The sequence below is a fragment of the Symphalangus syndactylus genome, chromosome 21, assembly GCF_028878055.3.
Source record: "Symphalangus syndactylus isolate Jambi chromosome 21, NHGRI_mSymSyn1-v2.1_pri, whole genome shotgun sequence".
Lineage (NCBI taxonomy): Eukaryota > Metazoa > Chordata > Mammalia > Primates > Hylobatidae > Symphalangus > Symphalangus syndactylus.
The window spans coordinates 37,585,811-37,612,966 of record NC_072443.2 but is presented as its reverse complement, the minus strand read 5'-3'; the positions used below and the strand labels follow the sequence as shown (position 1 = coordinate 37,612,966).

Genomic DNA, 27,156 nt, shown 5'->3' with positions numbered 1-27,156 from the left:
CGGACGCGCCGGCGCGCGAGGGGCGGGGTGAAAGGTCACAGCGCGGCAGCGGGTCTGGCTGGCGGCAGCGGCGGGAGGGAGCTAAGAGACCCGAGTGCACGTGTGGAGAAGCGGCGGCACAAGCGCGGCGGCGGGAGACACTCCCGCCCCCACCAGACTCAAGCCCTCCGTAGACCCTCGCGGCCTTCCTCGCTTGCCCAGCTCCCTGCCCAGGCTAGGAGGCCGGCTTGTGGGGTTGAGTGGCCCGAGCTGAGGGCGCGGAGACCTAAGGGCGGCGACTACGACGGCGTTGATATCGGTGGTAACGACGGCCTCAGCAGGCGGGGAAGATGAAAGGGTGAGGAAGGGCAGCCGGGCAGGGCCCGGCCGGCGGGGTAGAAGGGCCAGGGCCCATGTAGAGGGGGAGAGCCGCGAAGGCGAGGAGAGATTCAGGGCGAAGACCGGCGGAGGGAGATTTCTCGGCTGCTCAGTTCCCTCGGCTCCCGGAGGGGGCGGAGGCGAGGCTCGGGCTGTTGGCGGGCTGAAGGGCCAGCGGAGGCAAGCCCCGGGGGCTTCAGGGTTTCGGTTCGGAGAACGAGTGTGGGTTGTTGAGTGGAGAGAAGCGCATGGAAAGGCTATTGTGAGGCGCCCGGGGCCTCCTTCCCGGGAGCGGACCGCTGAGCCACGCCGGCCTGCAGCTCCAGGTGGAGTGGTTTGGTTGTCTTCCATCTCCAGATTCAACTCTGGAACTGCGGTGTTTGACACCTTTCAGTTTAATTCACGCTTGGGAGCTGTGCAGAACCTTCTGGAGGAAGAAGAAATTGGAATAAAGAGCACGGGGATGAGTATTAAGAGCTAGTGACTCAACTAGATTTGGGTTGGGTCACAGCGAGTGGAGGAGGGGGAAGAGAGCGCGATCACTGTAGATTTGGGGTGCCAACATGTTTAAGGAAGTATAGAGTGGATCAGTAGGTGGAGCTATTGCTTCAGTAGTTCACTATTGCCCCTGAGTGCTGAGGCGGTCCTGAGTAGTTTTACCACGCTGCTCCTTTCAGGTGATTGGCAAAGTTAATGTTCGGTCTTCCACCGTTTCCCTCTTACGTAAAATTAGGAATTATTTTGGATCGACTGTTTAAATTTTTATGAAATGTCTCCTTACCATTAAGTTGTATAGTTTTAATGTATTAATTACATAACATTTTTCATAAGCATTGCCTCAAGCCGTTTTGGAGCTTGTCTTTACCGTCAAAGAAATGAAGCTCATAAACGTTAAAAAGCTCTCTGCGATGCCTTAGTTTGTTGTTGTAAGTCGATTAAGAAATCATAACTATGTTTTAAGTTAACGAAGTCATTCCGACTATTCAGCAGCCCTTTTGAGGGTGAAATAAAAGTCACTTTCAACGTAATCTCATACTGCCCCAAACAAGGACCTAAATATTATCTCTGTGTATCGGTATTTGAGGTTCCTGAAGAGATTCCAAGAAAGTTTAATTTGGTCTTAGGTCTGTAACATGTTTCCTTACTTTAATTTTCCTTTAAAGACTGGATATTTAATGTTGAATTGTATGTTTTCTTTAATAATCTTTAAAATTTAAGAACCATGAACTATTCACAGTACCTGCATTGTTTCACATCAAGTTCTAAAGAATTCCAGTTAGGTAAATATAATTGACGGGTATAGGAAGTATTTGCTCCACTTGAATCATGATCTGGGAAGTTTGGCTATTTCAGATACAATCCAACATATTTGGAGAATGTTGTTTTTCTGCTATACTGCACTCCTTTTTTTGTTGTTGTTGTTGTTCTTTTTTTTTTTTTAACGAGACAGGGTCTGGCTCTGTTGCCCAGGCCGGAGTGCAGTGGCGCTATCTCTTGGCCCACTGCAACCTTTGCCTCCCCAGCTCAAGCAATCCTCCCGCCTCAGCCTTCCAAGTCGTTGGGACCACAGGCGCGCGCCACCACGCCTTGCTAATTTTTTGTATATTTTGTAGAGACGGGGGTCTGTGTTGGCCAGGCTGGTCTCAAACTCCTGAGCTCAAGCGATCCACCCACCTCTGCCTCCCAAAGTGCTGGGATTACAGGTGTGAGCCACTAAGCGCGGCATATACTGCACTTCTTGAGCATGGTTGCTGACTCTTACTCATTTTTGTACTCATTGTCAGGCACTCAGTACTTGTTTGTCATGTTCTGTTAAGTAAGCAAAATGAGGCTGAAGAGTTCCCAGTGTTGAAATTGCCATGGATTTACAAAGGGGGTTGCCAGGAAATTATTCTGTATGTTTAGATCCAAAATCTTCAATCTAGTTCAGTCTCCATAGGGTGTGATGTTCTTTCTGATACATAACTTGGCGATAGAAATGGAGCTGAACAGTAATATTATTCACAATCTACCTTGAATTAATATATTCATGGAGCAATTATCTCTGTTTAAAATGGATATTTACATGTAACCTGATGAAGGCAGATCCCTAGAAATGAGTAACTGGCCGAATTTAGAGGAAACTTAAAACTATTGAATCTGTACCTTTATGCTAGTAACTATGCCTGTGAAGTTCCTATTACTTCTTATGATTGGGAGCTTAGAATTGTGTTCTTTACTGTAAACCTTCAAGATGATTTCACAGGAATAATCCCTTAAACTTAACAAATGAGCTAACTCCCAGATGAGATGAAACTTTCTAATTTTTTTGTTTCTAAGTCTGTATTTAAGACACTCAACAAATGAGTTGTGTGAATCTTAACTTGTGTTTGTTCGGACACCGAACCCACAACAGTATAGGTTTAAAATAAGCGCCTTGAGTTCCAAAACTTGTACCACAGTGCACAGTGTGGTCGATTTTATAGTCCTGACTCTTAATTTGGAATGGCCTGTAAAAACGAAACAGTGGTCTTGATTATATGGCTTTTGTATGAAATTTTATTTGCTAAGTGTTCTGTTGTATATTGAGCTAAGTAAACAGTAAATTGAAATATCTAAAATTGGAAACTGCAGAAGTCCCAACACAAACCAGTCAAATATTTAAAATTGCATACTGTTGCCTATGTTGCCTATCATATTGAAACTTAAAACTTACCTGGTTTTTCTTCATATTTTTACCATGAGTATTTTTATTAGTAGTAGCAGTAGGACTTTCCATTGTATTGGCATGTATTTCCTCCACAGAAGATAAATTTCCGGTTATTAACTACTGAATGTAATTTATATGCCCATGTAGAAGTTTGAGATATACTAGGAAATGTTGCTTCCTTTTAAGGTTGGCTGTTTTTATGAACCAGGGACATTGTAGTTTGAATTTGTGAGTGGTATTTTTATCTGTTCTTCTCTAGGGAAGGCGATTTCGAGCAAGAAGGTATGCCACAGATAACCATGACTGAGGTGGCAATGTAATTAGGCAGTGTAATAGAAAGTATAATAAAACCAAATCATTTAGCCTTTAACTGTAGTAAAGAGGTGCAAATTAGTACTAATAAAAAATGTCTTTAACAAAATGTGAATACGTGACTAAGATGGGACAGTAGGTAGCAGTAATATAAATATGGAACAATGTAGATTACTAATTGGAATAGTAAAGGGAGCCGTTTTACCAAATAAAATAAAATGTAAGATTCTGCAGTCAGAAACAAAACTTTAAAAACTCCGAACAGTGGTTACCTCTGACAGCATATGGACTGGTAAGGGGCAAAAGGAATATTTTTAGCATCTCAGCATAGTGAGACCTCGTCTCTACAAACAATAAAGCAGCCAGGATAATCACCTGAACCTGGGAGGTGGAGGTTGTAGTGAGCTGAGATCGCGCTACTGCATTCCTGCCTGGGCGACAGAGCGAGACTCTGTCTCAAAAAAGAAAAAAGAAGTCAGCTAGGCATGGTGGTGCAAGTCTGTAGTTCCAGCTACTTGGGAGGCTGAGGCAGGAGGATCACTTGAGCCCAGAAGTTCAAGGCTGCAGAGAGCCATGATCTTGTCACTATATATTCGCCTGGGCAACAGAGTGAAACCTGGTCTTAAAAAAAAAAACAAAAAACAAAAAACTGTTTTTAAAGGTTTATTGCTATTTTGTTTTTCAGCAAAACCAAAAGCTAGTCAGGCTGACGTAGCATTTGACACCTTTTATAAACCTACAGTTTATGCTTCTTCCTTCTGTGAAACAATTTGTGGTTTGTTGATTGAGATAGTGAATTTTAACAAATACTTTGTAATGTGCCCTTGCTGTGTTGAGATGAATTCATATAAAATATAACCTACTTACACCATAAGTTTTTCTAAAAATTCAATGTACTGTCCTCTCTAATAGAAAAATAAAAGGGAAGTAATTATAATAAAATTTATTTCAGTATTTAATGATGTGGCACAACTACGCCATAAAGCATAAGATCAAGTGTTTGCATCTATCTGTAAATAGAATCATCGTGTAATTTAGAAAGTATATCTGTTGCCTATACAGTTGTGTGCATTGTTGACTCATGTTGTGTTGCCACTAGTGGTGTGATTTCTTCCTGAAATTGCAGACAACTCTTAGTAAAGCTCTAAACAAAGAATAATCAATACTTTCTGGGTTGGGAAAGATTTTTTAAAGTCACTTAGTAGTCCAAGCACTCATCTTATTGAATCAAGATATATTCCCTGTTTGTCATAATTTCAAAGATCCTTACTTCTGTTGTGTGAATATTACTGCACATAATGATCAGTAGAGTGGGAACTGTTATTGGGACTCCTAATTTTTTCTTCCAGGTACTACCTATGGCTTTCAGCTGTGTGATACCTGAAGCGATACTCTTTCTCAATTATTCAAATGATTGGCCTTCATCTTTTTTTTAAATGCAGCCTGCAGTAACCAATAGAATACCAGTAGTAACCAGTAGAAACATTCTTCCCATCGTGAACGTGAGAGCTATATTTAAGTATATTCAATGCCTAACTTAATGGCAAAATGTTATAGTTCTGTCTAGTACAGTCGTGACTAGCTGCAGTTGGCGATTGAGCAGTTGAAATGTACCTTGTGGTCTGTGGCACAGTTGCCATTTCCCGGGTAAGATGGCTGCAGTCTGTGTACTGAGGACCTGGAGTGGGAATGCTGGGCAGCTGATTTGTTTCAGTGTTTTCCAATATGTAGTAATGTTCATGTTTTGAAGCCAAATTATGTGTATTTCTTTGATTATCCTTCATTCAAGTATAGTCATCCACATCACTTTCTGAAAACAAGGCTGTATGTGGACAGCTTGTTCAGTTCAGATTCTCAGACACTGAAGACGGGATTAGAAAAGTAACTGTTAAGTTATGTAAAAGGAGGAGATACAGTGTCTCAGTTTGATAATATCTGTGAAGTTCAAAATGATAAAGCTTCTGTTACTACCATCACTAGTCCTTATGGAGTCATTGAAAACTCTCGCATAGTCTAGATGATATTGCCTATGTGGGGAAGCCATTAGTAAACATAGAAACAGAAGCTTTAAAGGGTACTGTTAATCTGTTTTACCAAATTGATTATTGTCCACCTTTTGTCGTTGGGTCTCAATTAAAAGTGACCTTTAAAAAAAATGTGCCTTGTATGACAGAACTAAATTTTAAATTTTAAAGTGTGAAAGCTGATTCTCAGCTGGGTACTGTGGCTCACACTCGTAATCCTGACACTTTGGGAGGCCAAAGCAGGAGGATCACTTGAGCCCAGGAGTTCAAGACCAGCCTGGGCTATAACATAGTGAGACCTCGTCTCTACAAAAAAAATAGTAATCATAATTAGCTGGGTATGGTGGTGTGTGCCTGTAGTCCCAGCTACTTGGGAAGTCAAGGTGGGAAAATCACTTGAGCTTAGGAGATTGAAGCTGCACTGCAGCAAGGCATGATAACGCCACTGCACTCTAGCCGGGGTGACAGAAGGAGACCCTGTCTCAAAAAGAAAACTCACAAGTTATTGGTCCATTTTTAAGTATGTTTGAAACAACTTAGATATGTGGATCTACTGCAAATTTTGTGAAATGTAAATACAGATCAAATATTTCTAAGGAAAATGAGTAGCTGCATTGGGCCATGCTGTAAGTGTAGTAAACTGGATTTTAAAGACTTGGAATGAAAAAAATTTTTTAAGGTAAAATAAGTTTTATTTTGACTACATGTTGAAATGATTTCTCCCCCTTGTAAATGTGGATACTAAACCTGAATGAAAAAAAATTTTTAAGGGAAAATAAGTTTTATTTTGACTACATGTTGAAATGATTTCTCCCCCTTGTAAATGTGGATACTTAACTTGAATGAAAAAGTTTTTAAGGTAAAATAACTTTTATTTTGACTACATGTTGAAATGATTCCTTCCCCTTGTAAATGTGAATACTAAACTTTTTTTTTTTTGTTATATCAGGGAAGTCTTCCCAAGATATTAAACATTTTTAAATTTTGTATGTCACTTGTATATCTGTTGGACAGTTCTGTGCTAAACCCATAAAAAGCCAAAGTTGTATAAAACGAGATCTTTTCCCTTAGAATCTACTTCCCAGATGGTAGATATTTCTGAATGTTTCAACTTGTGGGCCAACAGATAGTTTATGGCTGTTTATACACTCTGTGGTGAAGGATTTTGAGGCGATTCTGGTTTTTGGTTAAAGTGTTGCCATTCAGTCACTTGGTCTGCTGTGAAAGGGTAGGGAAGAGATAATTGGAAGTATTCATCTTTCTTGAGCTAGTGCAAGCTATATTCTGTCTCTATCAGAAACTGTTAAGGGAAAACCTTGTTCTCCAATTCCAGAGGCTTCTTACCTCAGTCCCCTATAGTGCTGTAGTGAATGCTTGTTCATAAAACTACCTGACACATATCCTTAATATCTTCTTTTGGATAATTTCCTAAGAATGAATTTTTTGGATCAAAAGGTACTGACATTTTTAAAGCTCTGGTGTTTGTTGCCAGTTGACCTCCAAAAAGATAGTAGCAATTTATTCTGTCAGTAATGTATGAAAATGTCCTTCTCTTTCCAAGGGCTAATGAAAAGGAAGGGCACGGGGAAAAACCTCAAGAAAACATATTGTGGCTGACATTTCAGCCATGAATGGTATAAATTTTCTTTGCGATGAGTTCAATACATTTGAATACGTTAAAATGATAGAAATAACTAATAGCTTCCTTACAAGTTGTCTTTGAGTAAATATTCACATTTTGCTTTAACTCTACTTTTACTTTGCTGATTAGGTGATAAATGACATTTCCTTTTTTAAAGATTTCATGATTATTTAGTGAAGTTTGGACATACACCATTTTTACTGGTCATTTTGTGACTTAAGTTGTCTATAACTTACCCAGTTATTAATTGGGATGATGATTGCCTTAACTTCAAATTATAAAACAAAGATGATGTTCTTTAGAGAGTAGGGGTGAGACATTAGGGCCCAGGTCATTTGAAATAAAAATTTTTAGAGCTGGAAGTTGTTTAAACAAGGATAAGCAAGGAAAATGTTTTGTACTTAGGAGCATTTCAAAGACTTCTCTTTCCAGAAAATTAGGGTATATTTAAAGGTATGTTTGGCTTCCCCTGCTTCTAGTATATATAATTTGTTATTTATTTTAAAGGAAACACTATAATGCAAAAAGCATTGAACTAAAAGCAACCAAGTTTTAGTTTTATGTACCACAAATGATAGCTAGCAGTAGGGTCACTAATAAAGGTGTTTCAACCTCCGGGCCTTGGTTGTCTTTTAAGAGAATGGCTTGAATCTGAATAGGAATGGCCAAAGATTCTAGCTTGTGTGCTAGTTCTATTTTGTAGGTATCTGGGGAAGCAGAATTAACAGAGATTAAAATAGGACATAAAGAATACATAGAAAACTAAATTTCTCTATTGGATGAACGGTGGGCTCTTCATAGATTGTAGAGGTAGTTCTAATTTCTTATGGAAAGTGATGCTGTCGCTTTTGGATGTGTTGAATTTGAGATTCTTGTAGAGATCACCAGTAACCAGTCAGAAATATTGGCTTGGATTCAGAGATTTGGAAATAAAAACATTAACATTTAGATGGCAGTGAAAGAAAAGCCATAAGCTGGCAAGTAGCTTTCTTAACTGAATATGTGGATGACAGTGGAAACAATTTTCCACAGAATAATTTGATTCTTTTTAGGTTATAGTCTTAAGCAGATTGTACCCATGTGTGTATTTAGCATTAGTAACCGACCATATAATTGCTGAGATTTTTATACCTCTGCTACTTGCAGGCATACAGTTTGGAGAGCTGATCCACCCCAACTTCACTTTTTTCAAAGAAATAGAGTCAGGGTTTTGCCATGTTGCCCAGGCTGGTCTTGAACTCCTGGACTCAAAGGATCTGCCCACTTTGGCTTCCCAAAATACTGGGATTACAGGCCTGAGCTACCATGCCCAGCCCCACTTTCACTTATAAAATTACTGCCAAACCTCTAGAACAGTAATTGCCAACTAGGGCAACCCCCACCCCCCTTCCCAATTATTGGTAATGTCTGAAGACACTTTTGGTTGTCCAAGTAATTTAGTAATTCCCTGAAATAATTTGAGATCCTGCCGTAAGTCTTATAGTTTTATAGAAGAGGTAAGATATAAGAATAAATGTAGCAGGGTGGAGGTGCCTTGTAAGGACAGAAACGGTAATATAGTTCATATGAGGTAGAAATCTCAGTGGGTGACAGGTTAAGACCTCCTGAGCAGTTAGTGTTCAAACTGTGTGATAAATTCTGAATGGGCCTGCTTTCAGGTTGAAGGAATTTATTTTCCAGAGGAATCACTCTTTCATGTGATTACTACAGGGTAAGAGTTTAGAAACATTACTGCTAGCAAAGAAAAAATTACCTCCCTTCTAACCCCTTGACATTTTTAAATCAAAGGACCATTTGATCCTTACTAAAAGATGCTTTGAGTTTTATGCAAATGCATCTTTATCAGTATATGTCAGAAAAATGTTTACCAATAGATCTCTCTCACTTTTTTAAAAAAGTGACCTTGAGGGGTAAAGATCACTCCTTTGACAGAACATGGTGTGACTGATCATGTGCTACAATGGAAATTAATAGACATAGGCTTGATTCTGGCTTTATCCATAACTGTCTGTATAACTACAGGTACATTTGTCTCTTGGGGGTTTAGTTTCATCATCTGTAAAATGGGGGAATAGATCCAGTCCAGATCAAATACTCTGCACAACAAATGAACAGGCAGTTAAAATTATGTGCCAAGGTACTCTTAATACTCACTAAAAGTATAAACAGGCTTGAAGCTTTCTCTATACTTCATTTTCACTTTTTGTTATATAACTTAAAAAGTCACACTTTGAGCCTGGTGTGGTGATGTGGTGCCTGTTGTCCCAATAGCTCAGGAGGCTGAGGCTGGAAGATCACTTAAGCCCAGGAGTTCAAGGCTCCTGGGCAATATAGTGAAACCATCCTTCTTAAAAAAAACACTTTTTACCGAGACCCACTTTTGTGGAGTCATATCCCCATCTTGTGGCCTTTGAGAATATTGCTACTAAATGTTTTTACAATTAGGAGCATAATTGGCAATAGGTTGAATGGCTAAAAACATTTGCGTCCATAATACCTGACATCGCTGTGCCAAAATTTAGTGTGCATTAACTCATCACACTGCTTGATTTATAGGCCAAGGATAAAGTTTTCCTACTAGCATAGTCTAAGCCCAGAAGTTATGTACATGAAATTATAATCTTGTGGCACAAATTAATAGCCAATGGGGGTGTATAAAGAGGCAGACAAGTAACTGCATTTTTCACATTTAAGGACTTAATATAAAGTGTCTGTAGGCACTTTGGCAGTAGCTGTTTCTTATTTACATCACAGTCTGTCCCACTTTCAGTTCCTTAGTCTAAAAATTCTGGTATGAAAATGCCTTGGGGTTTGATTGTTATGAATCTGAAAAACAAGGAAAAGTAGCACGTCACACCAGTTTGAGCTGAGAGAGTAATTTAGTGTATTTAATAACAACTGTCTTCAGTTTTCTACAGGTAGGGCTGTAAACTCTAGTGCCAACAGGAACCACGTAAAGTAAATCAGTAAAGTAAGAGAAGCTGCAATTTGAGACTATATGTAAAATCCTTTCATTTAAATATTAGCATCGAACTTAATGTAAAAACCAGAAACAAAAAGGAAACATTGTGAATCAGGCCAGGCACGGTGGCTTGCGCCTGTAATCCAGCACTTTCGGAGGCCGAGGTGGGAGGCCAGGAATTCGAGACCAGCAGTTTGAGACCAGTCTGGCCAACATGGTGAAACCCTATCTGTGCTAAAAATGCAAAAATTAGCCAGTCATGGTGGCGGGCACCTGTAGTCCCAGCTACTCGGTAGGTCGAGGCATGAGAATCGCTTGAACCTGGGGGGCAGAGGTTGCAGTAAGCTGAGATCACGCCACTGCACTGTAGCCTGAGCTTCTGAGGGAGACTGTCTCAAAAACCAAACAAACAAAAAACCTGTGGGTCAAATAGATGTGACCACATGGCTGATTTAACTCTTAGGCCGGCAATTTGTGTCTTATATACAGAGTAAAGGTCTTAAACTACTGATAAATTAAGATAGTCTACATTGTTATATTACGTTCTTATCAGAAGTAAGCAAACAATTCATGATTCGTTGTGATCTCACGCCTGTAATCCCAGCACTTTGGGAGGCCGAGGCAGGTGGATCACGAGGTCAGGAGATCGAGACCATCCTGGCTAACACGGTGAAACCCCGTCTCTACTAAAAATACAAAAAAAAAAGATCATATAGCATAGTTTTTCCAATGACCCATTCTCTTTGCCCATCCTTAGCCCTTGTTTCCCTCACCAGATTTCTCAGATTTAGGAATTTACGCACATGCCGTGGGAAATTTAATTTAAATGGGTGTTAAATTTGGATGATGATTTACATAACAAGCTTAATTACAAAAGTAAAGCTGCCAAGGTGGAATTTGAGAATCTGAATTTTTAACTGGCAAGATAATTCTGGTATATAAGGTTAGGTTTGGGATCCATTTGTTGATTTTGTAGCACTACTCACTCTCCAGGTTTTTTCCTCCCTTCTCTTGAAAATTGTTTCTTGGACATCTTTGTAGGTTCCTGTTCTTTTACCTCTAAAATTCAAGTGTTTCTTATATTCTTTTCTTTGACCTTCTTCTTACTACAGACATCCTTGGTAGTCTGATATAGTCCCATAGTTAAAGGTTATATGCTATGAATTAGTTATGTTTCAGGAAATAGCTGGCAAAGCAATGTGTTATAAAAGAGAATTCTTTCATTTAAAAAGTCCAAGTGCATTTCCCTTTACCACTTAGTTTTTGTTTAACATTAGCATTGCTTCAGTATCATTGGGTAACATTTAGACTGCATTATATAAATCATTTTTAAAATTGCCCATTCATACCTTAAAAGCGTTTGACACTAGTTTTGATGGAAAAAAGAACTATCAGAACATGTATTAGTAGGTGTTTATTCCAAAAGCAAAGATGGTAACAGACTGGACGTTGCTGAAATTTGGAAGGGTGATCTGGTACTTAAATGGAAGGCTCACTCATTCAGCTGTCATTCAATTTCTGTTCTATATAAACTGAAGCCTTGTACAGCTGGGGATTGAGAAATTGTAGTGTTTTAAATGTTTGAAGGGCTTGCCTCCTTTTACTTGTTCATATAGTAAGAAATAAACGAGGAATAATTTACTTTCTACTTTGAGTTTTAGTATCAAAAATAACATGCCTGGAAAGTACTGCAGTTTGTTGTACCGTATATAATGAGTAATGTTTGTATTTTATTTTACTTTTTGTTATGGATTCTTTTTCAGCTTTTATCTTAGATCCAGGGGGTACACGTACAGGTTTGTTACGTGGGTATGTTGCATGATGCTGAGGTTTAGTGTACAATTGATCTTGTCACCTGGGTAGTGAGCATGATACCCAGCAGGTAGTTTTTCACCTCCTGCCCCTCCCTCCCTTCTCCCTCTTCTACTAGTCCCCAGTATCTGTTGTTCCCATCTTTGTGTTTGTATGTACCCAGTGTTTAGCTCCCACTTGTAAGTGAGAACATGCAGTATTCAGTGTTCTGTTACTTTAATTTACTTAGGATAATGGCCTCCAGCTGCATCCATATTGCTGCAGAGGATGTGATTTTGTTCTTTTTTATGGTTATGTAGTATTCCATGGTGTATGTGTGGAAATCTTTAAACATTTATGAAATGAAACAGTAGAATGAGCCCCATCAATCAACTACAGTAAGTAGGATCGATTCCCATTTTATTTCATCTTTGTTTGACCTATACTTTTCCCTTTTCCTTTTTTGCTGGGGCACTTCCAAAAGAAACTCTAGATGTCGTATCCTTTTCCATATCTAAATACTTGAATATTTTTTTCTTTTTTCTTTTTTCTTTTTTTTTTTTTTTGGAGACAGAGTCTTGCTCTGTCACCCAAGGCTGGAGTGCAGCGTCACGATCTCAGCTCACTGAAACCTCCACCTCCCAGGTTGAAGCAATTCTCCTGCCTCAGCCTCCTGAGTAGCTGGGATTACAGGTGTGCACCACCACACCCAGCTAATTTTTGGTACTTTTAGTAGAGATGGGGTTTCGCCATGTTGGCCCGGCTGGTCTCAAACTCCCGAACTCAGGTGATCACCTGCCTCAGCCACCCAAAGTGCTGGGATTACAGGCATGAGCCACCATGCCTGGCCTTTAATATGAATCTTTAACAGAGAAGGATTTTTTAAACAATTGCAATATCTTATGATCTGATACCCAGTTTGTACTTATTTTCTGTCTTGTAAATGTCTTTTAAAAATAGATTTTTTTTCCACATTAGAATCCAGAAAGTTTCGCAAATTGCAATTGGCTGAAATGCCTTATCTCTTACGCTAATAGTTCCTCCACTAATTAAAAAACAATTGAGTAGTTTTAGATTTATAGAAAAATTGCAAAGATGCTATAAAGAATTCCCAGTTTTCTCATATTACTAACACCTTACGTTAGTATGATACCGTGGCAAGAAAATGAAAAGACAAGCTGCAATTGAGATTAGTTGCAAAATCATCTATCTGATAAAGGACTTGTATCCAGAATATATAAAGAACTCTTAAAACTGAATAAGACAAGCAATCCAATGTAAAAATAGTACAAAATTAGTGTAAAAATTCTAGGTTTATTCTCAGGGCTAAACCATGGGCAAGAGATTTAAATAGGCGTTTTACCAAAAAACATAAACAAATGGCTAATAGCCATACAAAAACATACTCAACATCATTAGTCATTAGAGAAATATGTCCAATGAGATATCACATCACACCAGTAGAATGGCTATTAACAGAAAGGCAATAAAAGGTGTAGAGAAACTGGAACCCTAATACATTGTTGATGGAAATATTAGTGTCCTTCAAAAATTCTTACCTATCTGGAACCTCAGCATGTGAGCTAAGTTAGAAATAGGGTCTTTGCAGGTATAATTGAGTTCATATGAATTAGAGCAAATCCTTAATGTAATGACTAGCATCCTTATAAGAAGAGGAAAGGAAACAGACACACCACAAAGACCATGTGAAGATGGAGGTAGGCTGTCCCAAACCTGGGGAGACCGAAGTTGGAAGGGGCAAGGAAAGATTCTTTCCTAGAGTTTTGAGAACATGGCCCTGCTGACAGCTTGATTTTGGGACTTCTAGCCTCCTGTACTATAAGAGAATAAGTTTGTTGCTTCAAGCCACTGAGTTTGTGGTAATTTTTAAAGATAGCCCTAGGATACTAATAGAGTAGGATTGTGTTTCTCCTAGAGACCCTTGAGGAGAATCTGTTTCCTTGGCTTTTCCAGCTTCTATAAGCAACCTGCATTCCTTAGCTCCTGGCTCTTCCTTCATCTTCAAAGCCAGCAATAGAGCATCTTAAAATCTTTTTTGTCTGGATAGTATTCTGTTGTCATATCTCCTCTGTTTATTAAGGACTTATGTGATTATATTAGGCCTGTCTGGATAATCATAGTTGATCTTCACATCTCAAGATCTTAATCACATCTGCAAAGTCTGTTCTTCCATGTAAAGTAACATATTCAAGATTCCTGGGATTATGACATGTACATCCTTTGGTTGGGGGTGGGGGGCATTATTGTACCTACCACAGGCAGTTTTTTTAAAAGCTAAAAATATTTGTCATACAACCTAGCAATCCCACTTCTAGTTATCTACCAGAAAAAAAAACTAAGGCATATGTCCACACACAGACTTTTATGCAATATTCATAGCAGCATTATAGTAGCCAAGATGCACATACAGCCCAAATATCCATCAGCTGGTGAATGAATAAACAAAATGTGGTATAAACTATACCAAAATAGAATACTATTCAGCAATAAAAAGATCAAACTGCTGACATGTGTTAAAACACAGGTGAACATCAAAAGCATGCCACATGAAAGAAGCCTAGTGCAAAAGATCACTTTTCTTGTGTGCTTCCATTTATATTAAATGTCTAGTAAAGGCACATTTGTAGAAAGAGAAAGTAGATTTAGTGGCTGTCTAGGGATAGGAAAGGGGATTGATTGCAGATGCACCTAAGGAATTTTGAGACTGTAATGAGAATGTTCCAAAACTGAATTGCAATGATAGTTGCACAACTTTATAGTAAAAAAATCACTGAAGTGTGCACTTAAAACATGGCTTTTATGGTATATAAATTATACCTCAAGAAGGCTGCTTAAGAAAAAAGAAATGAGGGGTATTTAAGAAAGAGGGAGTTCATGCACCTAAATGTAAAATGTCTAGAAGAAAACATAAAAATCTTTGTGATCTTGAGTTAGGCATATTTCTTGAATACATCTCAGGAATAAATCCATGAAATAAATTTGTCAAAATGTAAAACTTTCCCAAAAACAGTAAGAAAATGAAAAAAGCCATAGACTGGTAAAAATTCTTTGCAACATACATAACTTACAAATGACAAGTATCTATAATACACCCAAAACTCAAGAAAAACCAGTTTTTAAAAAATTGACAAGAAATCTGAACTGATAATTTATCAAAGATGATACATGAATGGCAAAGAAATACATGAAAAGATGCTCACTTCATTTATTATTTAGGGGGATGCAAATTAAAAACCACAATAAGTTGTCACTACATACCTGTTAGAATAGCATAAATTTTAAAAGTCAGCAGTGCCAAATGCTGATGAAGATTCAGAACAGCTAGAACTCTTAGACACTTAAGACCCAGCATTCCCACTCCTAGATATTTACTAAGAGAAATAAGAACTTAGGTTCATACCAAAACTTATATGTAAATGTTTATAGGAATTTTACTCGTAATCGCCTAAAATTGTAAACAACTGTCCTTCAACAAGAGGATAAATTTACAGTACATCCACATAATGGAATACCATTCAACATTAACAAGGAATGAGCTATTGATATGCACAACACCGTGGTGAGTCTCAGACATTATGCTAAATGAAAGAAACCAAACAAGCAGCTATGTATTTCGTGATTCCATTTATGTGACATTCTTGAAAACGCAAAACTATGGGGAACAGAAAAGAGATTAGTGGCTGCCTGGGAGTTGAACTTCAAAGGATCATGTGGGAGGTTTGGGGAGTAATTAAATTGTATATTTTGGTAATGGTTACATTGATTATATGTATTTGTAAAAACTCAGAACTATACACCAAAAAGATGAATTTAATTTTATGTAAGCTTTAAAAAGTTTTTTTTTTTTTTTTTCCCGAAAGCCAAGGGATCAATCAAAATTGATCCCCATAAAAGGCAGGAAAATGAAGAACAGTTAATACTTGGTACAAATAGAAAATTGCAAGCTGATGGACTTGAATCAACTAAATCAGTAATTCAATAATTATTTAAATCTTTTTTTGAACAGTCTCGCTCTGTCACTCAGGCTGGAGTGTAGTGCGATCTCGGCTCACTGCAACCTCTGCCCTTGGGTTCAAGCAATTCTCCTGCCTCAGCCTCTCAAGTAGCTGGGACTAAAGGCACTCGCCACCACACCTGGCTAATTTTGTGTATTTTTAGTAGAGACAGGGTTTCACCATGTTGGCCAGGCCAGTGTTGAACTCCTGGCTTCAAGTGATCCACTCGAGTCAGCCTTCCATAGTGCTGGGATTACAGGTGTGAGCCACTGTGCCTGGCCCATTAAATCTTAACGGACTAGATACTCCAATTGTCAGATTAAAGGAATAAGATCCAACTATATGCTGTTTACACACACTTTAAATATAAGGACACAAGGAAAAAGAAAAAGAAAAAAAAGGTAAAAGATAGAACATGAAACTTTGATTTGAAGGAAGCTGTAAAGCCAGGCCTGGTGGCTCATCCCTGTAATCCCAGCACTTTGGGAGGCTGAGGCAGGTGGATTGCTTGAGTTCAGGAGTTCGAGACCAGCCTGAGCAACATGGTGAAATCCTGTCTCTACCAAAAATACAAAAAAAAAAAAAAAAAAAAAAAAAAATAGCTGGAAGTGGTGGCATGCATTTGTGGTCTCAGCTAATTGGAAGGCTGAGGCAGGAGGATCCCCTGAGCCCGGAAGGCGGAGGTTGCAGCAAGCCAAGATTGTGCTACTGCACTCTAGCCTGGGCAACAGAGTTGAGACCCTCATCTCAAAAAAAAAAGAAAGAAAGAAAACTGTGTGTATTAATGAACAAAGTAGACTTTAAAACAAAGAGTATTGCCAGCAAAAAGGAGGGATATTTCAAAATGATAAAAGGGTCAAATTATCAACAGTAGTCCTAAATATTTATGCCCTTCCTAACATAATTTGAAAATACCTGAAGCTTTCTGTTTATTGAATGAAACAGCAAAAAGGAAGAAACACTTCCAGACTTTCTTTGAGGCCAACATAACCCTGATAAGAAAACATATCAAGAATATTACAAGTGCTGGGTGCAGTGGCTCACACCTGTAATCCCAACACTTTGGGAGGCCAAGGTGGGCGAGCCTATAATTTCAAGACCAGCCTGGCCAACATGGTGAAACCCCATCTCTACTAAAAATACACAAATTAGGAGTGGTGGCACATGCGTGTAATGACAGCTACATAGGAGGCTGAGGCAGGAGGATTGCTTGAACCCAGGAGGCGGAGGTTGCAATAAGCTGAGATTGCACCGCTACACTCCAGCCTGAGCAACAGAGGGAGACTCCGTCTCAAAAAAAGAAAAGAAAAGGAAAAAAGTGTGTCAGAGTAAGCCTTTTTGAGATACCGTTTGAACAAAGACTTGAAGGAGTTAACATATTCTGCAGCCAAGGATGGAGAGGCCATCAATTGACAGGAAAAACTGCAAGCAAAGCAGATTTTGGAACAAAGATTTGAAATTGTTTGCAGTATGTTCACTTTGAAGTGTCTGCTGGAGATGGCTTGGATCTAGGAATGTAGAGTTCAGGAGTGAACTATAGGCTAGAGACAGAAATTTGGAAATTGGCAGCATTAAAGCCACACAACTACAAGATTGAATGAGATCACCAAGAGAATAAGTACAGAGAAGATAACCAAATGTGTCCATATACGAGGCCCTCATAAAATTGGTTCTTTTTCAGCTTCCGCATTTATACACAAGCACACTTGATGTTTTAGCCATATCAAACTGACTAGTTTTCGGACTATATCATTGCTGTTTTGTTCATGTTTTATTAGACTGCATCTCTTGCTCTTCCACAGAATAAGCTAGTCATTCTTCAAAATGTTTCCTATTGTCACCTTCGTTCTAGTATTATTTTTGTACTATATGTACATACACTGTTAGTAGCACATTGTATATACCTGTCTTTCCTACCAGATGTAAACACCTTTGCATTCCAGATGCATAACACATAGATATTCAAATATTTATTGAAATAGAATTGATTTATGCTTTAAATAGGCAACTCTATTATGTTCATAAGAACTTTAGAAAAATTCAGATTGACAGAATTTTTTAAATCTCCATTAGATTAGTTTTTTAATAGAGACTTTGGACTTTCTTTTAACTTTTTATAGGTTATTCTAACTAAAAGCTTTTTGGTTGTTTACATTCAAGTAATATTTTCTTGACATGTCTACATATCCCTTAGGCTTATGCCTTTTTTTTTTAACTACGTGTTCCATGCTAACTTAGATTTACAAGTTGACATGTCTACATATCCCTTAAGTTTATGACTTTTTTTTTTTAACTATGTGTTCCTTGCTAACTTAGATTTACAAGTTGATTATATTACTTTGATATATTTAGAAAATCCACGTCTTAAAATAATTTGGAGCTAAGTGATCAGGATTACAGAAGTATTCCATTTCAGTCAGACATATCATGTTAATGAGAGTTAAACTATATTTGAAGCTCAGTTTTGCTGACAAGGTTACATTAAGTGAATATTTTGAAATTGTTCTAGCATATTTGTTTCTTGAAAAAATCAAATTAATTTCTCAAAGACAGCTTAATTTTTCCAACAGCTACCAAACAATTCTTGTATCTCAAATTTGTTTAAAGCATGTATGTACGTATATATACGCACATAGAAAAATATTGGAAGACTATCAACAAACTCATTTCTGGCCATATTATTGTAGGATATTTTCCCTTTCTACGTCATTTCTATGGTGTGCTTTAAAAAAAAAAAAAAAAAGACATGTATTTTTTTAATTAGAGAAAGATTAAGCCGCCTATTCCCTAATGGTTCAATATTGTTTTCTCTATTTAGGCTTTATCTGGCCACCCTAATGGAAACTTTTTTTAGTAGTTAACTTTTATTAGACTCAATCTAGCACAGTGCACTATAACCACTTTTTCTTCTTGTGTGAAGTCAAGAAATACCTGGTATTATTCTTTGAAAATTGTAAATATGCTTGAAGCCTAGTTACTACCTACAAATGATTCCTAAAGTTTTAAAAACCTCAAGTTCTTTCATTTATACTTTAGAAGCTTGACTTTTTAGGTTCTTAAGTTACTATTATTGTTCATACTTCAACTTTATAATGTAATTTTAAATCTCTTTTTAAATACTAAGACTTTTTTTAAAATGAGATGCTCTAAATTAATATAAACTGTATGTAAAAAAATTGCTACACCCAACTTGTGGCACTATGGTAAGTTAAACAGGAGACAACGTAGGTAAGATGTGATCCCTGTCAGCTGCTGCATTTTTAAAGGATCGTATATTTTGGCCAGGCACAGTGGCTCACGCCTGTAGGCCCAGCACTTTGGGAGGCCAAGGTGGGCGGATCACTTGAGCTGAGGAACTGTAGACCAGCCTGGGCAACATGGCGAAACCCTGTCTACAAAAAATTCAAAAATTAGCTGGGCATGGTGGCATGTGCCTTTCTCAGCTACTCATCAGGCTGAGGTGGGAAGGAAGATCACTTGAGCCTGAGAAGCAGAGGCTGCCGTGACCTGTGATTATGCCACTGCACTGCAGCCTGGGCAACAGAGCAACCCTGTCTCAAAACAAGAAAAATAAAGGATTCTATAGTTTACAGGATAACGGTATCCACAGATTTTTTTTTCTTTTGAGACGGAGTCTTGCTCTCTTGCCCAGGCTAGAGTATGGTGGTGCGATCTTGGCTCACTGCAACCTCTGTCTCCTGGGTTCAAGTGATTCTTCTGCCTCAGCCTCCCGGGTAGCTGTGACTACAGGCACGTGCCACCACACTGGGCTAATTTTTGTATTTTTAGTAGAGACAGGGTTTCACCATATTGGCCAGGCTGGTCTCAAACTCTTGACCTTATGATCTGCCCGCCTTGGCCTCCCAATTTTTTTTTTTTTATGTGAATGGTAGATAGTGGGGAAAGTGAGCCCGGTAGATTTTAGTCAGGAAAGTGTTATGAAGAGGGGGAGTTCTGTGAATGAGATGTAATCTACTTAAAGAAAACATGAGTTTCATACAGGGAATTCATTATAGTTGTCAAAGATTTGGGATGAGAAAAGGCTATAAAAAGAGACTATAACAAGAAAATCTGTTATTTTTTTATTTTTATTTTTTTAACCTTCCCTGTGGTGCTGAGGGGATTTTTAAATATATAAATCTCTTACCCTTTTACTAACATGTTTGTTTATTTAATCTGTGTGGTTGCTAAGAAACTATGTTCAGATTTTAGGAAGACATACAAGACATGAAAAGATCATTGGTTGCAACAAGTAATACAGATTAGTGGTGTATAAAATAATCGAGGCAGGAAGGCTAAAGTTCCAAATGAGCTAAGCCTTTCAAAACTGCTAAGTATGACAGAAAGGATGCTTTATGCTGTCTTTTGTGTTCTTCATACAGACTACTTAAATAGGGGGTAAGAGTCTCCTGTTTTTGCTGCTAACTCCTTAGCAAGTAGAATGTTCTCCAAACTGGGCATTATAGAGTAATACATCTTAGAGAACTTTGTACTGTAAGATAAAATATTACATCATATTCCTCTCTATCCAGATAAATCAACTTCAGAAATTTCTTTTTTTGTCTGTAATTGTTGCTGTTTTTTGTTTTGTTTTTGAGACAGTCTGTCACCCAGGCTGGAATGCAATGGTACACAATCATAGCTTACTGCAGCCTCGACCTCCCAGGCTCAAGCAATCCTCTCATTTCAGCCTCCTAAGTGGCTGGGACCATAGGTGCACACCACCACACCTGGTTAAGTTTTGTGTTTTAAATTTCTTACAAAGTTTTGCTATATGCCCAGGCTGGTCTTCAACTCCAGGGCTCAAAGGATCCTCTCACCTCGGTCTCCCAAAGTGCTGGCCTTCATGCCCAGCTGTTTTTTTTGTTGTTGTTGTTGTTGTTTTTTGCTTTTTAATCTAAATTTTAACATTTCAAAATACAGTTTTTAAAATTACAGTTTCTACTGCACATTAAAATCCTTTCAAGCATGTTTCTGTTGTTAACAAAAGCCCATTGTTAAATATAGTTGAAATGTACTTTTTCTCTACAAAACACAATATACTACAACATCTTTTTGGGCAAATAATACGGATGGAGCAAAAAAATTGTAGAATGCTGTCAGGTTTGCCTTATCACATTTGATCCGCCTTTAACAGCAGTGAAGTTCACTTCAGCTATTAAAAATTGTTTGTTTATAGCTCTGCAGGCAAAACAACTTTGATACTTTGTTAGAAATTGGAACTGAAACTTTTTAGCTTTAATCTTTTCCATGGAACCAATTGTTTTGATTACAAGTGGTTTCTTAGGAATGCACCTTTTATTAGTCCTTTCTCACGCTGCTAATAAAGACATACCCGAGACTGGGTAATTTATAAAGGAAAGAGGTTTAATTGACTCACAGTTCCGCAGGGATGGGGAGGTCTCAGGAAACCTATAAACGTGGAAGGGGAAGCAAACACATCATTTTTCACATGGTAGCAGGAAGGACAAATGAGAGCGAAGCGAAGGAAAGGCTCCTTGTAAAACCATCAGATCTTGTGAGAACTCACTATCGCGAGAACAGCATGAGGGCAACCACCCCCGTGATTCACCGGGTCCCTCTCATGACATGGGAATTATGGGAACTACAAGATGAAATTTGGATGGGGACACAGCCAAACCATATCACTTCTGTTGCTTTCTTAATAAATAGTTTTCATACTGGGGTGGTTTTCAAAATGTGGATTCCTTTGTTTCATTTCCAGCAACTCTGGTTCTGAAAATGGGGTATGTGTGTCCAGGAATGTGAATTTTGCATATCACCTCTGTGACTCTGATGTAGGTAGTTCATATACCACGGTTTTCAATGAATAGAATGTGCATGGTATTGCATACTTCTATTGTTTTCTTAGAATAAATTCCTAGAAGTAAGATACTTGGACAAAGGAACTGTAATTTTACCAGAAATAGGTGTATCTAAATTTTTCTGAACTATAAACTACAAGGAAAATTTTGACACTTATAGAATGTTGTTCTGGCCTTCCTAGTAGTTGTTGTGTACCATATTTGTCCCTAAATGTATGTAATTGTATGAAAGCTATGAGTAGAATTTGTATTGAATGACTGTCAAAATTTGCTTATAAATGATAATTTGCTTATAAATCAACTCTGAAAGAGTTGGACTTATCAATCACGTAAAAAAGACTTGGTACCCCTTTCATATGTTCATATTAATAAATAAGGCTAATTATGTTTTATTGAGTACATTTTGATTTGTTCCAGTAGCCGGATCGAGCTGGGAGATGTGACACCACACAATATTAAACAGTTGAAAAGATTGAATCAGGTCATCTTTCCAGTCAGCTACAATGACAAGTTCTACAAGGACGTGCTGGAGGTTGGCGAGCTAGCAAAACTTGGTATAATAGTTTTTTTTTGTCCTCCCTTCTTTTCTTTCTTTTTGTTCTTGAACCCTAGTTTTTTATAGAGCAGAAACAGTTAACTAATTTAGTTTGCTTATTTTATAAGTGAGGAAATGGGAGTGGTCTAGGTTGTGAGAAAAATCTCAGAGAAATCAGTTGAATAAAATAGTTGAATTTTAAAAAGAAATGCTTAGTGTTCTTACTTAGTGTATACCTGTGTGTTTTCACTTTTTAAGCTATACTCTAGTGGAGGCTTAAACTTCCTAAGATGGCACAAGAGCTTTGAGGTCATTGATATTCATGAAATAGTTGATGAAATTTAATGTTGATAGGAACAATGTAGTCCTTTAAAAGGGAAAAAGATTAAATGTGTTATTCTGTCTGTTCAACGTTATATCTTTATATTTTCTTTGGCAGCCTATTTCAATGATATTGCTGTAGGTGCGGTATGCTGTAGGGTGGATCATTCACAGAATCAGAAGAGACTTTACATCATGACACTAGGATGTCTGGCACCTTACCGAAGGCTAGGAATAGGTAAAAAATTGTGGTTTTTTTTTACTTCTTCAGAGAAGCATAAACATATTATTTGTTAATGTGGCTGACCTAGTAAGTTAATTTGGGTCTTTTTAAGGAATACTGAGAAAGGGTTACTGAATTATGTAAAATATGGTGAAAAATAACTAATGTTTATTAACATAATTCTGTTGGAAGCCCTACATAGATTTGCTGTTTACGTCCCCTTCTTTTTGTTTTTTTTCTACCCGGAAGTGCTTGTTTAAAAAGGTTAGTCTTCTGCTAACAGTTTTAAACATATGTAGTTATTGTAGAGAGAGAACACGACTTTGGAAAACAAGGATATCTAGTGTATACCTCATAAATTCTATTAGGACTCAATAAGTAGTTCAGATGGCAAGTGGATAGATACATAATTTAAAGGTTGATTTATGAAGTCACGTGTTTGTTATTTGTTTTATTAACAGGAACTAAAATGTTAAATCATGTCTTAAACATCTGTGAAAAAGATGGTACTTTTGACAACATTTATCTGTAAGTAAAATAATATTTAATGTTCTTATCAAAGGGGTTTAATAAATTGGCAGGAGAAATCTAGAAACTTTAAAATCTGGTCACTTACTGTGCCTTTGGAAACATGTGGAAGTAGTTGTTACAAAGTATTCGAGTAGTTGTTAGTTTTGTTTAGTTTTGTTTTATTAATAATAGTAGATTAGGAACCTGAGATAGAACACATTGCTTTATTATATTAGGATGAGAGCTCCAAAGTCATAGGGATGAAATCAGGATTAAAACTCAGGCCTTCAGAATTCAAGACTATTAATACTACTTTTCTCATGCAAAACCTTGTGTGTTTTGTTCAAGGCTATCAACATAGCCTTGAACATTGTAGTAGATCATTTGTAGTAGAGTTTAATAATCAAAATCAGAGATTACCTAGCTGAGATTATACTTGAATCTCAAGAGGCTGTAGATAAAGAGCTATGACTAAGATCACAGTCATGGATGTTCATAATTTAGTTTGGCCATGTGAGAGATTGAATTATACAGTGTTATTTTGAGAGTAATTGAGAAAGCTTGCATTTTTAATTTTTAAAACATACCATGTTTTTTATCAATCAGAAGGAAGATATATCTTCCAGCTTTGAGACCCTAGTTTTTTATTTTTCATCATTTTTTTCTTGTGTTAATAGGGCCTTTTAATAATTTATCCTCTTACAGTGAAAAAATTTTGATAGCTGTGGTACTTTCCCTTTGTTGACTACAAGAATAAACACTGTGAGCCTTCTAATCTCAGCCAGCTGTCTTACAAATGTAAAAATTAGATTAAAAGTGTAAAATTGTCATCAAAAGATTTTAGGTAAGCATGCCTAACCTTTGTTGATTACTGGTTATTGTAAAGAGAATGTAACAAATGTCTGCAGCATTCTAGCTCCAACCAATTTGGAGCTATCTGTGGAGAATGCTGAAAACTTGATGAAACCTTAATTTTAATTTTTTTTCTGATACTCTCTTATATCTCAGGCATGTCCAGATCAGCAACGAGTCGGCAATTGACTTCTACAGGAAGTTTGGCTTTGAGATTATTGAGACAAAGAAGAACTACTATAAGAGGATAGAGCCCGCAGATGCTCATGTGCTGCAGAAAAACCTCAAAGTTCCTTCTGGTCAGAATGCAGATGTGCAAAAGACAGACAACTGAACAAATTACAAATGAACTTTCTTGCACTTGCTTGTCGCCAAATAAAAGAGAGGCCCATTGATTCCTCCCCACCCCAACACTTTTCTTTTAAAGCTTTTCTCCCTCCTTGTTCTTGTTTTTCCTTCTTCCTTTCCTTTTCTCTAAGAGTTTTAATACTTTTGAGGACTTTAAAAAAATAATCATGTTTGAATTGTTTTCTCTTATTTTTGTGAGGTAAGGTTTGAAGGAAGGAAAAGGTAGATCTGTTTAATTTTGCAGTTAAAGTTAGATGGTCCTAAAAATTTAATTGTCAAATAATTTCAAATTTAATGTCCTGCTTTCACATTGAAGGGCAGAGCCTACAAAACATTGTATATTTCAGAAGACAAAGAAGCAGCAGCAGTATCTTGTTCTCTGATTCATAGACAAGTTGAGTGTGTTTGTGGTACTTTGGGTTTTTAAACGCTTTGTGGGATAGTAATCCCTAGACATTGCCTTCACTCCACCTTTAGTCCTTCTGAGCATTCTCGGGAGTTGGAACATCATTATTCTTGTAAGAAATACCAAGCTTATTTTTATTTTTAAGCAATTATATCTTCTCTTCTGGCTGGTGGGTGGGGCAGTTTGGTTTAGTGTTATACTTCGGTCTAAGTATTTGAGTTAAACTGCTTTTTTTTCTAATGAGTGGGCTGGTTGTTAGCAGGTTTGTTTTTCCTGCTGTTGATTGTTACTAGTGGCATTAACTTTTAGAATTTGGGCTGGTGAGATTAATTTTTTTTAATATCCCAGCTAGAGATATGGCCTTTAACTGACCTAAAGAGGTGTGTTGTGATTTAATTTTTTCCCCTGTTCCTTTTTCTTCAGTAAACCCAACAATAGTCTAACCTTAAAAATTGAGTTGATGTCCTTATTGGTCACTACCCCTAAATAAACCTGAAGCAGGTGTTTTCTCTTGGACATATTAAAAAATACCTAAAAGGAAGCTTAGATGGGCTGTGACACAATAAATTGAATTAATGTCATCTAATGCCAGCTGTTAAAAGTGTGGCCACTGAGCATTTGATTTTATAGGAGAAAATAGACAGTATTTTTGAGAATAACATAGCTGTGCTATTGCATATCTGTTGGAGGACATCCCAGATTTGCTTATACTCAGTGCCTATGATATTGAGTTTAAGGATTTGAGGCAGGGGCAGTTATTAAACATACTGCTTCTATTCTTGGAAAAATAGAAGTGTAAAATGTTAATAATACAAACGTCACTGTGACCTCCTCCACTGAGAGGACTGGTTTATGCCAGATCATTTTCCTGCACATAGGGAGTGGCTTTGACAGGTTGATAACTTTGTAAGATGGGAGACATCTGAAATATTCATGTTTTTCACTTGTAGTCCCGTCTCCACTATTTAGAAATGTTCTCAGACCTTAAAATAATGCACAGGGCTTGAGCTTTCTGTCATTTGACTTTAAAAGGAAGTTTAATTCATATTTATCCTCTTATGTAAAATTCTGGTATAAAGTCTCATTTCCAAATACGTTAAATGACAAAATTATTTTATAAAATGTTTATGCACACTTTATAACCTTAAGTTTTTATTTGAGAATGTGAAAGTACAAAGTGCAGTAGACTTCAACAATCTTGAGTGCCAAGAATAATACAGAAAAAGAAGACAGTTGATGAATGAGTTTATAGGGTTCTAATCTTAAGATGGTAAAATGTAGAAAGACCTTGCTGGTTTTTTGGGGGTATTCATTTCTTAATCCAAGTCTAAGCTTAGAAGAAAAGTTTAGCATTAAGCACCTTTATCTTCATGGATAAGGTTCAGCTTGCTCTTGGCAAGAGAAGTGCTTGAGTTACAGAAGGCATAATTAGTTTGAAGAATGCAGCAGCCTTTTTGTAAACTTCCCAGGTATCAAAATAGACTTTGATATATAAATGGTTTTCTGAGATGACACTGCCTCTATTTCTATAACCATTTCACCTGGACTATCTAATCAGTCCTATGAATGTATCCCTAAATGTGGTTATTGAAAACCGAATAGCTGCCTCATGACAAGTATATGTTATTTAAGGAGGAAAAAATATTAAATTTTGAATTGAGTGTGTAGGCTCCCTATCATTATATATAGTTTCTTTTTCCACGGTAGTCAGTGACTTAACCTAAATTGTAAATGTTTGTAAAGGGTTAATTGTCCTACATCAAACTTAGTTAAATAATTCCATCCACTTATGGAGGAGGAGGAGAATGTGGAAGAGGTAAAAAGCTGGGCACAAGTTCATATGCCTATGAGTCAGTAAAGACTGAAGTAATGTCCTATGTTGAGCTGGTTATTTTGATACATGATAATTATCTTTGAAGTAGAACAATTCTGTTAACTGGAAAATCACAGGATATATCCATCATATTTTTCAGGACAGATAGTTTTTACTGTGGGGCAAATAGGTTAAAATTACACTGTATGGTAGTTGCATTTAGGTTTTAAAAGAATCTGTAGAGAAATCTATGCAATATATAGTTTGTCCAGATTAGCTTTCATTTGGGGAATGAAGTTCTGAAATATCTCTAAAGCAGTTTACTCATCAATTGAAAAGTCCTCCAAAAAGAGAACTATTGGGAAACCATGGTGTGTGGTGGTGGAAAAGAAAAGCTCCCTCAGTTTTTTGGAGGGAATAACTTAAAAAAATACTTAAATGGCTAAGTTTACTTGGTGCAGTTAAGAATTAAACTTGTCAATTTTAACATTGCTGTTACATCTGAAATAAACTTATGTGATGTTCTGGTA

At 37.3% G+C, this 27,156-nt stretch overlaps 1 protein-coding gene across 3 annotated transcripts; it reads left to right on the top strand.

Annotated features, from left to right (window-relative positions):
* The first annotated feature begins 5 nt into the window (after nt 1-5).
* NAA50 (N-alpha-acetyltransferase 50, NatE catalytic subunit) lies at nt 6-27,156 on the top strand. Of its 3 annotated transcripts, none has more exons than XM_055260703.2 (5): nt 6-337; nt 22,036-22,172; nt 22,593-22,712; nt 23,159-23,225; nt 24,216-27,156. In XM_055260703.2, the coding sequence occupies exons 1-5, from the start codon at nt 330-332 to the stop codon at nt 24,391-24,393; spliced, it is 510 nt and encodes a 169-aa protein (XP_055116678.1). In that variant the 5' UTR covers nt 6-329; the 3' UTR covers nt 24,394-27,156. The 3 variants fall into 3 exon arrangements, with proteins under 3 accessions (XP_055116678.1, XP_055116679.1, XP_063486178.1); XM_055260704.2 differs by having other exon boundaries at nt 26-337; nt 22,039-22,172; XM_063630108.1 differs by lacking the exon at nt 6-337 and adding an exon at nt 1,014-1,034 and having other exon boundaries at nt 22,039-22,172.